Genomic DNA, 13,313 nt, shown 5'->3' with positions numbered 1-13,313 from the left:
TGGCAATACCTGCCTATTTGAGGGATGCACAAACACAAATAGATAAGTGCTGAATATCCTGTCCAACAGAGCATAATAGGACTCCATCTGCATCATTAAGTAACATCTGAATTGCGGTTTCCAGGCTTTCAGGCTTAACTGACAGAGCTGCTGATAGTAGCCTAAAATGTAATGTGATCATAGCCTTATAAATGTGATCCAGTATGAGTAAAGAAGGTGACTTCAGACAGCAACTGAATCGATGTGTAAATCATTAACCAATAATTTAGGCAGAAAAATTACCTGTAGCTTGTGTGTAGTTATTGTGTTCTGTAGAGAAACTTTCTTTTCAAGAGGCTGTATACTACTTGGACAACCCCTTCTCTCACGGGCTCTCGACACATTGGGCCCAGGGCTCGCATAACAAGAGGAAGTCAGAGCAGCGGCTGCTTTCTCACATCTGGTTGAACTCTGATATGACCGAAGGCGTGGAGCACTGATAGTCAGAGGAGCCATGCTCCCAATGTGATGTGAGAGCCAGTGCCGACATGGCTGGAACAGCGCTGGCACCGGAAGTGAGTGTAAGTGTTCTTTTACTGGTGTCAAACGTGCTAATTGAGAAGGGGCTGTCAAAGTAGTGAACAACCCCTTTAATATAGATTTAAGATATTCACCTTTTCTTCTTCTGGCTTATTACAGGGCCTGCGTTTAATGTCTTCCTAAGATACTGCACCTTTCACATCGGACCATTCCATGTGGACAAGTTCTCTGCTCCTGGCGTAAGTATAAAGACCAAAATGAACCCATCAGGGTTAAAAAGGATTGATATTTTTATACAGAGCTTTGCTCCCAGTGGACAAAGTAGTTACCATGCATCATCTCTTTTCTGTGCTATGCAGGCTGGGAAGTCTGGAAACTGACTTTTTTAGCTGCTAGCAGCTTCCTAAAATGATTCAGTGTATTTATACACAGGTTTTGCAACCACTATTAACCCCTTTACGACATATGACGTAGCTATACGTCCTGGTTGGATAGGGGTTCCCTACCAATGACGTGTTGGTACAACATGTTGATCGTGTGCGGCACAGGAGGTGTGCCTACGTGATTGCCGGGAGCTCGGGTTACGGGATAGCTTCTTAACTCTCTTAATGCCGCAATTTATATCGATCCCAACATCTAGGAGGCTGGGAGGTAGAGGGGGCTCTCAACCATCCGATCGGTACCCCCTGCGTTCGTTCTTATGGCAACCCAGTCTGACAACCTTCGTGTTTGCTGGCCACAGCAAGTCTGTTAGACCATACTGAGAGCATAGTCTAAGAGGCTTCTGTCAGTGTCTCACCGATGGGTATAATGCATTGCAGTGCTAGTGCACTGCAATGCATTATACCAGCGATCAGATGGATAGCATTTAAAATTTCATAAAGGGACTAAGTAAAAAAAAAATTATACCAATAAATGGGTATATTTCTGTAAAAACCAAAAAAGTACACATTTGATATTGCCGTGCCCGGAAAGAGATAATCTGTAAATTAAATAATCTGTAAATTTGCCTAGGGCCCCACTCCCCCAAGGGCCCCAAGCCAGTGGAGTTCTGCTAATGGCATACCAGACGGCCGCTATGGGGCCCGTGAGTCAGGGGGCCTGATGGCAGCACCATCTCCGCCCTCCCACATTGCGCATTCAGCTGTATCAGAATCATAGTTGAAATCCACTTCTGTGCCGAGCAGTAGAGTAGATGCGCTGCAGAGACCGGAGCAGGAAGGGGGACGAGAGAGGTATGTATTTATTTTTAAATCATTGAGTACGTGGAGGACTATGGGGAGTGCATTATACCATATGGAGGACTATGGGGTGCATTATACTAAATGAGCAAAATGCTGTCTATTCATTGAGTGATTGAATTGTTTATGCCGAAACAGAAATCATTGTTCTCAGCAGCACATTGCCCAGTGAAAACTACAATATGCTGCTGATAAAATGATACTGTATGGGGACATTTGGATTAACTAGTGATCTTTCTGCGCCCATCATTCTTCTTTATCCAGTGTAAAAACGCCCGGAAACAAGTGTCAAACAACTTTAATATTGTTGATCATGTTTGTTTAAAGGCCTGAACTCAGCGCATGTAAATACAACCAAAATGTTTCTGTGTGATGGTGCAATTTGTTAGCATTTGCGGACCCACTTTAAACATTTGCCCAGGATTCCACTTTGTCTACAATCGGCCCTGCCAAAATTTAATGTAAAATGTTCCCAATAAAAGCTTCAACGCAATCCACAAAAAAGCAAGTCTCCACTCAGGTCCGTCATCTGTTAATGGAAACATAGAGGGCTTCTGCATTACTGGTAACATAAATGCTCTGGAAAAGTGCTGTAGCTTCTCGGCTCCAAAAGAAATTCTACAAATTCTGCACTCCCAAATCCAAATGCCCCCTCCCTTCTGAGTCCACAGTGTGCCTAAACCACATTTAGTGTCCGTATGTTTGGCGTTTCTGTAATGATAACAGCCCACCTAATTTACGGATGCATGTCTCCAGAACCACGAGCTGGGCACTGCAATGTACTGGTGACTACATCTTACAGTTTGCAGTTTTCACTCTGCAACATTCACTGCTGCTTGTTTTGGGAAAAAACCCATGGAGTCAAAATTGTCACAACACCTGTAGATAAATTCCCAAAGGGGTATTATTTTCAAAATAGGGTCTCTTGAGGGGGAGATTCTGCTCTATTAATGCTTAGGGGCTCTGTATATTGAGTCCGCAAAATATTCTAGGAAAATCTGCACTCCAGGAAGCAAATAGCTCTCTGTCCTTCCCACGTCTCTCCGTGTGGCTAAGCAGTATACATCCCCATGTGGGGTATTTCTACATTCAGCAGAAAGACTGGAAGAAATTTTGGTGCCATTTTTTTCACATTTTCCAGTGCAATGTAAAATCTGGGAATGTGGTGTCAATATGATCACTGCGCCCCTAGATGAATGCATTGAGAGTTGTAGTTTTTAGAACAGGGTCACTTATGGGGGGTTTCTGCTGTTCTGGCACCTCAGGGGCTCTACCAATGTGACATGGTACCCTCAAATCAGTCCAGCAAAATCTGAATTCCAATATGGCGCTTCTTCCATTCTGATCTTTGCACTGCTCCTCAAAAGTAGTTTTCGACCAAATATGGGTATCGGTGTACTCTGGAGAAATTGTGCAACTAATTTTTTGCTTCACTTTCTCTTGCTATCCTTGTGAAAATAAACAATGAGGCTAAAGGAACATTTTTGTGGGAATGTATTTTTTTTCACGGCTCGACATTGTAAACTTTTGTGTTAGGTTCAAGGTGCTCACTACACATCTAGATAAGTTCCTTGAGTGGTTTAGTTTCCGATATGCGGTCACTTGTGGTTTTTTTTCACTTTTTAGGCACATCTGGGTCTCTCCAAACACGACATGGCGTCCACTAATGATTCCAGCAAATTTTGCATTCATAAAGTCAAATGGCGCTCCTTCCCTTCCAAGCCCTACTGTGTGCCCAAACAGTAGTTTTACCCCATACAGTCATGGCCAAAAGTATTGACACCCCTGCAATTCAGTCAGATAATACTCATTTTCTTCCTGAAAATGATTGCAAACACAAATGATTTGGTATTATTATCTTAATTGAATTTGTCTTAAATGAAAAAACACAAAAAGAATTGTCCTAAAGCCAAATTGGATATAATTCCACACCAAACATGAAAAAGGGGGTGGACAAAAGTATTGGCACTGTTCGAAAAATCATGTGATGCTTCTCTAATTTGTGTAATTAACAGCACCTGTAACTTACCTGTGGCACCTAACAGGTGTTGGCAATAACTAAATCACACTTGCAGCCAGTTGACATGTATTAAAGTTGACTCAACCTCTGTCCTGTGTCCTTGTGTGTACCACATTGAGCATGGAGAAAAGAAAGAAGACCAAAGAACTGTCTGAGGACTTGAGAAACCAAATTGTGAGGAAGCATGAGCAATCTCAAGGCTACAAGTCCATCTCCAAAGACCTGAATGTTCCTGTGTCTACCGTGCGCAGTGTCATCAAGAAGTTTAAAGCCCATGGTACTGTGGCTAACCTCCCTAGATGTGGACGGAAAAGAAAAATTGACAAGAGATTTCAATGCAAGATTTTGCGGATGTTGGATAAAGAACTTCGACTAACATCCAAACAAGATCAAGCTGCCCTGCAGTCCGAGGGTACAACAGTGTCAACCCGTACTATCCGTCGGCGTCTGAATGAAAAGGGACTGTATGGTAGGAGAACCAGGAAGACCCCACTTCTTACCCCGAGACATAAAAAAGACAGGCTGGAGTTTGCCAAAACTTACTTGAAAAAGCCTAAAACGTTTTGGAAGAATGTTCTCTGGTCAGATGAGACAAAAGTAGAGCTTTTTGGGCAAAGGCATCAACATAGAGTTTACAGGAGAACAAAAGAGGCATTCAAAGAATAGAACACGGTCCCTACAGTCAAACATGGCGGAGGTTCCCTGATGTTTTGGTGTTGCTTTGCTGCCTCTGGCACTGGACTGCTTGACCGTGTGCATGGCATTATGAAGTCTGAAGACTACCAACAAATATTGCAGCATAATGTAGGGCCCAGTGTGGGAAAGCTGGGTCTCCCTCAAAGGTCATGGGTCTTCCAGCAGGACAATGACCCAAAACACGCTTCAAAAAGCACAAGAAAATGGTTTGAGAGAAAGCACTGGAGACTTCTAAGGTGGCCAGCCATGAGTCCAGACCTGAATCCCATAGAACACCTGTCGAGAGATCTAAAAATGGCAGTTTGGAGAAGGCACCCTTCAAATATCAGGGACCTGGAGCAGTTTACCAAAGAAGAATGGTCTAAAATTCCAGCAGAGCATTGTAAGAAACTCATTGATGGTTACCGGAAGCGGTTGGTCGCAGTTATTTTGGCTAAAGGTTGTGCAACCAAGTATTAGGCTGAGGGTGCCAATACTTTTGTCTGGCCCATTTTTGGAGTTTTGTGTGAAATGATCAATGTTTTGCTTTTTGCTTCATTCTCATTTGTGTTTTTTCATTTAAGACAAATTAAATGAAGATAATAATACCAAATAATTTGTGATTGCAATCATTTTCAGGAAGAAACTGAGTATTATCTGACAGAATTGCAGGGGTGTCAATACTTTTGACCATGACTGTATGTGGGGTATCAGCGTGTTCAGGAGAAATTGCACAACAAATATTGGAGTCCATTTTCTCCTGTTACCCTTGTGAAAATAAAACTATTTGGGTCTAAAGTAAAAGTTTTGTGAAAAAAAAGTTAAATGTTAATTTTTTCCTTCTACATTCCATTAATTCTTGTGAAGCACCTGAAGAGTTAATAACCTTTTTGAATGTGGTTTTGAGCACCTTGAGAGGTACAGTTTTTAGAATGGTGTCACACTTGGTTATTTTCTGTCCAATATGCCGCTCAAAGTCACTTCAAAATACAGGTCCTTCTCAAAAAATTAGCATATAGTGTTAAATTTCATTATTTACCATAATGTAATGATTACAATTAAACTTTCATATATTATAGATTCATTATCTACCAACTGAAATTTGTCAGGTCTTTTATTGTTTTAATACTGATGATTTTGGCATACAACTCCTGATAACCCAAAAAACCTGTCTCAATAAATTAGCATATCAAGAAAAGGTTCTCTAAACGACCTATTACCCTAATCTTCTGAATCAACTAATTAACTCTAAACACATGCAAAAGATACCTGAGGCTTTTATAAACTCCCTGCCTGGTTCATTACTCAAAACCCCCATCATGGGTAAGACTAGCGACCTGACAGATGTCAAGAAGGCCATCATTGACACCCTCAAGCAAGAGGGTAAGGGTACCGTCACACTATAACATTTCGATCGCTACGACGGTACGATTCGTGACGTTCCAGCGATATCGTTACGATATCGCTGTGTCTGACACGCAGCAGCGATCAGGGATCCTGCTGAGAATCGTACGTCGTAGCAGATCGTTTAGAACTTTCTTTCATCGCTGGATCTCCCGCCGTGTGACACCGATCTAGCGATCTAGCGATGCGATCCAGCGATGCGTTCACTTGTAACCAGGGTAAACATCGGGTAACTAAGCGCAGGACCGCGCTTAGTTACCCGATGTTTACCCTGGTTACAAGCGTTAAACTAAAAAAAAACAAACAGAACATACTTACATTCTGGTGTCCGTCAGGTCCCTTGCAGTCTGCTTCCAGCACTGTGACTGCCGGCCGTAAAGTGAAAGCAGAGCACAGCGGCAAAATCGTATAGTGTGACGGTACCCTAAGACCCAGAAAGAAATTTCTCAACAAATAGGCTGTTCCCAGAGTGCTGTATCAAGGCACCTCAATGGTAAGTCTGTTGGAAGGAAACAATGTGGCAGAAAACGCTGTACAACGAGAAGAGGAGACCGGACCCTGAGGAAGATTGTGGAGAAGGACCGATTCCAGACCTTGGGGAACCTGAGGAAGCAGTGGACTGAGTCTGGTGTGGAAACATCCAGAGCCACCGTGCACAGGCGTGTGCAGGAAATGGGCTACAGGTGCCGCATTCCCCAGGTAAAGCCACTTTTGAACCATAAACAGCGGCAGAGGCGCCTGACCTGGGCTACAGAGAAGCAGCACTGGACTGTTGCTAAGTGGTCCCAAGTACTTTTTTCTGATGAAAGCAAATTTTGCATGTCATTCGGAAATCAAGGTGCCAGAGTCTGGAGGAAGACTGGGGAGAAGGAAATGCCAAAATGCCTGAAGTCCAGTGTCAAGTACCCACAGTCAGTGATGGTGTGGGGTGCCATGTCAGCTGCTGGTGTTGGTCCACTGTGTTTCATCAAGGACAGGGTCAATGCAGCTAGCTATCAGGAGATTTTGGAGCACTTCATGCTTCCATCGGCTGAAATGCTTTATGGAGATGAAGATTTCATTTTTCAGCACGACCTGGCACCTGCTCACAGTGCCAAAACCACTGGTAAATGGTTTACTGACCATGGTATTACTGTGCTCAATTGGCCTGCCAACTCTCCTGACCTGAACCCCATAGAGAATCTGTGGGATATTGTGAAGAGAAAGTTGAGAGACGCAAGACCCAACACTCTGGATGAGCTTAAGGCCGGTATTGAAGCATACTGGGCCTCCATAACATCTCAGCAGTGTCACAGGCTGATTGCCTCCATGCCACGCCGCATTGAAGCAGTCATTTCTGCCAAAGGATTCCCGACCAAGTATTGAGTGCATAACTGAACATTATTATTTGATGGTTTTTTTGTTTGTTATTAAAAAACACTTTTATTTGATTGGATGGGTGAAATATGCTAATTTATTGAGACAGGTTTTTTGGGTTATCAGGAGTTGTATGCCAAAATTATCAGTATTAAAACAATAAAAGACCTGACAAATTTCAGTTGGTGGATAATGAATCTATAATATATGAAAGTTTAATTGTAATCATTACATGATGGTAAATAATGAAATTTAACACTATATGCTAATTTTTTGAGAAGGACCTGTAGATTGTAAATTGTGTAGGAAAAATGAGAAATCGCTGGTCAACTTTTAACCCTTCTAACTTCCTAATAGAACAAAATGTTTAAAAAATTGTGCTGATGTAAAGTTGTCTACTTTACATCAGCACAATTTTTAAAACATTTTGTTCTATTACGAAGTTAGAAGGGTTAAAAGTTGACCAGCGATTGTGGGAAATATTATTTATTAACTATTTTGTATGACACAATTTTCGGATTTAAGGGTATACAAATTAAAAGTTTGAAAATTGCAAAATTTTGAGTCATATCGAACAAATGTTACTACTATCATGTAGCACTTATCGTCACGAGAAAACATTCTCGGAATTGGTGGGATCCGTTGAACTGGTCCAGATTTATTACATCATAAAGTGACAGTGGTCAGAATTGAGAAAAATTAGTCTGGTCAGGCGGCTTCAAGGTGAAGGTGTTAAAGGAACATAATTTTGGGTTTTATAAATGCTTGTTTTCAGTACATCAAAAACAAATCTCAATGAATTCCGTAATAGGTTTAATTCCTAAAGTGCATATTGTGTTCAATGCCCAATTCAATTTACATTCTAGCTTAAAGTTAATAAATTAATCTCTCAGCAGGATATCACGATCACTATCCCGCCCCCCCCCCCCCCCCTTGCCAAACTATATATGTGAAGGTAGCTCTTTCAAAAACAAGTCCAGCAATAGCTTTACATTGCCAGACTGTCCCTGCATTGCTGAAAAATCATCATTTGAATTGATATGGAAATTAGATCTGTAGATCTGAAGCCTCAATCACTCCAGCTGTATTTCCTGCCCGATGCCTACTCCTCCAATTGACTCACAGCCTTTATGCTGTGTGACGTCAGGCAAAGGAGCAGACATTTGAGCAGGAGAAGGTGGTACTTTCCCACCCAGTTTTAGAATGATTTTAAATATTTTATACTAGAGATTAGTGTAAGTTCACATTAGCGTATCTGTGCGCAGCGTATCATCTGCATGTGCAAATGCATGCAGACGCATGCATATGCTGTGTTTTTACTTTGTATCATCTTATGCATGACACAAAAAAAATGCTGCGTGTGCATGCGTTTAAATGCATTTGCGTTGTTTATGCGCATGGTGAAGGTGGTGAAATCATTTCCTGGACATGCGCAGTCTGAAGTATGCATGCGTATCGAATGCATGCGTACGCATGTCCTAGCATTCCCATAGACAGTAATGTGGTGTTTTGATGCACTCATCCGCATGCGCAAGCCTGCGCATATTTGACGCCTCAAAAAATTCAACATGTTGCGTTTGCCACACACCGCGAAACAACGCATGCGTACGCAAACGCATACAAACTGATGCAAACGCATGTCCCTGCGTACACAATGTTAAATATATGTACGCAAGACACATGCGCACACATACGCTAATGTGAACCCGGCCTTAGCAATTTCATTTGTTTTTATTTTTAACTTTTTTTCCTCCTTTCCTAGATTTTTATGTGTGTTCTTTGGACATTAATGCAGCTTGTGGTGATTTTTATGTTTTATGATCTTGCACCAAGCCCTCTGGAGCTACCACATCAAGAGCATGAACCACTATTGAAGCAGACAGACAATCAAAGTTCTTTATATGGTGCTATTAACTGTGTACATGAACCATCATCCAACCAGGATGATTTTTCAAGCTTGGATAACCCAAATACTTCCTCAGTTTCGCCTATAACAAATAATCAGATTTGTTCTCAAAATTTGGAGAGAAATGGAACCGGTAAGGAATCATTGGTTGGTAAGAGTATTCCATGATAATGAATCTTTAAGATATTTATAAAAAATTGAAGCCAGGAGTAGTTCTACTATACACTAAAAGAATTCCAATCATTTTCACATCTGAATAAGACCAAGCAGCCCTCTAGTTCCCCCCTTAGTTAAACATATTTAAAGGGAATCTGTCACCTTCCTTGGATGTACGTAAGCTATTAATATGAATATACAGGTACTAGAATACTTAAAATAGTCTTACCTGTATGCCTCATATCTGTGGTATTGTTCTTCAGAAATCCTTTTTTAATCCGGTATCCCAGATTCTGCGGCATACGGTGCCTGAAGAGAAACTCTGCCTCCGGTCTTCATTTGTGTCCCTGCCCCTTCCCATTAGCTTCCTCTGCACATAAGAAACAAGTAGCCAATGCTCATAGGCGGGCATAATATCGCAATTGCAGGACGCAGGTCCGGGACAACCACTAGACGTCACAGGGCCCTATGATGCTGATGGGAGACGACAAGCACGCAAATGAAGACCGGAAGCGGAGTTTCCTTCCAGGTACCGCAGGCCCTGGAGCCTGGAAGACCAGATTTCTGAAGAACAAGACTGCAGCCATGAGGCATACAGGTGTGACCATTTTAAGTATTCTAGTACCTGTATTAATAGCTTGGGTACATCCAAGGGGTGACAGATTCCCTTTTCACATTTTGGGACAGTTTATTGATTTATGTTTGTAGATTAAATGCAAGTATTTGTACTCGGTAGAGTTTATAACTTTTTTGTTTTGTCTTTTTCTGAGCTCCACTCAGCTGCTTTATGTCCACAGATCACCTCAAAGTTGAATGTGCAGTAAAACAAATAGCCTGTAAAAGTCAAATGATGCAAAACTTTACATGCAATTCAGTAAGACAAAAATGCCCCAAAATGTGGACAAACCCCTTTTAATTCTACATTTAGTTGCAGTTCTTTTTGCCTTGCATACCTAAGTATTATTTTAGAATGCTTAATCAACATGCAGTCCCCTTTTTTACTCACTTTGCTAATTTACTTATTGAAAATACTAACAAACATTTACTACTTCGATGTTTGCAGTGTTGTGGGTAAGCATATGATTTACGGTAGCTACTTGTGGCTCCTGTCAGCTTTTGTAGTCAAAGAGATAATTTAATTAAGCGCACACTCCCTGTGCTCTAATCCCTCTAGTTGTGTCTGCATTGTAGTGTAGGTGCATTACACTACTCACTGATCACCATATTTCCCAGTTTCGCTCTCGTCTTTCTGGATCAGGTGATTTCAAATTAAACGTTGCTGGATCACACAGGATTTTGTATGGACTGGAAATTGCAAAATATATCGAGAGAAGTAATGCACAGCAGTCTCCCTACTACATAAAGACCAGAATATAGCAAATAAATGTTGTGGTTTAAAACCTAACCTTTACTAGTTAGTTTATAAAAGAGGTTTTCACCCCAATAAATACTCAGTGAACCAATACACTAGTGCACAAATAAATAAAAAACAATCAACAAAAGAAAAAAACTTTTTGTTCCCTGTTTGGGATACATCACAAATCATAGATTATACAACTCACTGTCTGTGAAGACAATCATGACCTCTGTCACACTATTCATTCATGTGAAACAACAAACAAAGCCCAAGTCATAAATGGGACATTCCATTGAGCTTAGAAAAAACACATTGTTCACATATATTAAATATAGAAGTTGTATAAAAAAGGAACAGTCTCACCACTTGCTGGTTTTCATCCTTTGTTACAACTTCAAAGAGTAGAAATCCAGATAATATTCCTGTCAGTCCCTATGATCAGGCTGAACATGGCATCCCAAATCTCCTGCCCTTACAAGAAAACTATTTAGGCCTCTTTCACACTTCCATCTTTTTCCTCCCGTCGAAGCACATCGCTGGCTACAATGGAAGCCTATGGACGCCGGGACCGTCAAATACTGGAATCCAGCGAAGTATCCAGTTTTTTTCACTCTAAGCATGCCCGGAAGGACTTTCAAGTCAGGGAAAAACCTCTCTCTCTCTCATACGTCACAACAACGCATTGCGATGCTCGATAGCAGACGGAAGTGTGAGAGTCCTCAGCAGTTCATACCTTTTAATGGCTAACTGAAAAGATGGGAACAAGTTGCAAGCTTTCGAGACCACGCAGGACCCTTGCAGGTCCCAGGTAGTCTCGAAAGCTTGCAATTTGTTACCATCTTTTCAGTTACCTTTTAATGGCTATCAACCACTGAGGACTCTCACGCTTAAATAATTTTCTATCTACTGGCCAACACGGGACAAATATATATCTTTCCTGCCCTTAAAAGGGCAGTCCACAGCTAGCCCTGCCACTAGCCAGCCCTGGAATTACCCTGTGTGCCTCCCAACACGTTTCCTCAACTGCTTGATTCTTCAGGGGAAGGGCACCTATATTCCTTATCAGGAGTAATTGGGCAGCATATCCCTCCTCTGGGGATAGCTAAGAGACAATGGCATGGACCGGAAATTTCTTTTACAATGTACTGGTAAATCTTATTGAGCTTCATTCAGATGCTCCCCAGAGTTATATTGGTGGAAGCAGCATCACCCTTCACAGACCCAGTGTGAGCCAAGAGGAGCTTTGGGATTCCGAATAGTTTTTTATTATTACGCGTTTCTGCGATGGATCAGTGCCTTTTTCATGGTATAAAAGGAAAGTGTCACGCTGGCACAGAAACGCTTTGGAATTTCTAAAAAACGATTTTGATGTACAATAACAAATTATATTGCGGTACCGTGTTAGCCAGAAAAATCGATGTGAATACTTTTCTGCCCAATGATGACAAAAGTATTCTTGGAGTGATACCTTTATTGGCTAACCAGAAAATATGTTTGCAAGCTTTCAGAGCACAGAGGCTCCTTCTTCAGGTTTGTAATCTTACCTGAAGAAGAAGCCTCTGTGCTCTGAGAGCTTGCAAACATATTATTTTCTGGTTAGCCAATAAAGGTATCACTCCAAGAATACTTTTGTCATCATTGGGTAGAAAAGTATTCACATAAAAAACTATCTGGAATCCCAAGGCTCTTCATTCCGCATCACAGCCCACCCAAATGTGGCAGTTTCAATTTCTGCTATTACACGCCTGGCAGAACCATTGCCTTCCTCCGTAGCAGCAGCTTCCCACACTTGTATAGGTATTGTGCCAGCACAAAAACATCTCCAGGTGAGCGCTGCCATCACTTATACGGTACTTATTATTTACCAGATGGTATTGCACTTTTGTCCTTTTCCAGAGCTTCTAAAGAGGGGCTGTCACCTGACCTAGAAGAAGACTGGAGTGGCTCTGAAAACTGAAGCAGACAAAAAAATACAGGACATAACATACACATTTATAAAAAGTTATGGGATAGCATGTTTGTTGAAAGAGATTTATTAGAGGGTTGTCCCATGAACAAAGTTGATTTTAATCAATATATCTTGTAGTAGTAATAATAATAATTTCCACAATTGGATGTTTAAAAAAAAAATGTTCCTGTGCTGCGATAATCTTATAAATGTGCCCCTGCTATGTACTGTGTAATGCAGTGTCTTGCCATGCAGGATCATAGTCTGATCATACCACAGCTCCCAGGTAGGGGAGGAATCAAAAAAGTGTATTACAGACATTAAATCACGAGGTTGCAAATAAATTCTTTCTTTGAGGGGAAAAACCAGGCAGGGAAATGTTTTACCTCAGAAAAATCACCTGTGATCCCTTGCTGTAATGCTTGTATACTCTCTTTTGCTTCCGCCCAGGAGATATGGCATGTTCAGACCATATTCATGCACAGTCAGATACAGCCACTACACTGTACATAGAAGGGGCACATTGATAAGATTATCTCAGCACAGGAAGATTTTATTTCTTTATCGCTTCATTGGGAGACACAGGTAACTATGGGTGTGTGCTGCTGTCGCTGGGAGGCTGACACTAGGCAAAAAAAAGGAAAATAGCTCCTCCTCAGCAGTATACACCCATCGACTGGCACAAAGCACATCAGTTTTAGCTTAGTGTCAGTTGGAGGCAGACCAGTATC

The 13,313-nt window shown here is 41.5% G+C and overlaps 1 protein-coding gene across 2 annotated transcripts in view; it reads left to right on the top strand.

The window, feature by feature from the left end:
• Positions 1-13,313, top strand: part of LOC138637993 (major facilitator superfamily domain-containing protein 8-like) — a 184,133-nt gene that overhangs the window by 106,844 nt on the left and 63,976 nt on the right. For both annotated transcript variants that reach the window (XM_069726934.1, XM_069726935.1), the window contains 2 exons: positions 679-758; positions 8,978-9,254. In XM_069726934.1, the coding sequence (XP_069583035.1) occupies positions 679-758; positions 8,978-9,254 (357 nt within the window). The remainder of the gene's footprint in view (positions 1-678; positions 759-8,977; positions 9,255-13,313) is intronic.

This window comes from Ranitomeya imitator, chromosome 5, assembly GCF_032444005.1.
Source record: "Ranitomeya imitator isolate aRanImi1 chromosome 5, aRanImi1.pri, whole genome shotgun sequence".
NCBI classification, from domain to species: Eukaryota; Metazoa; Chordata; class Amphibia; order Anura; family Dendrobatidae; genus Ranitomeya; species Ranitomeya imitator.
This window is presented reverse-complemented; position numbering and strand designations above follow the sequence as displayed.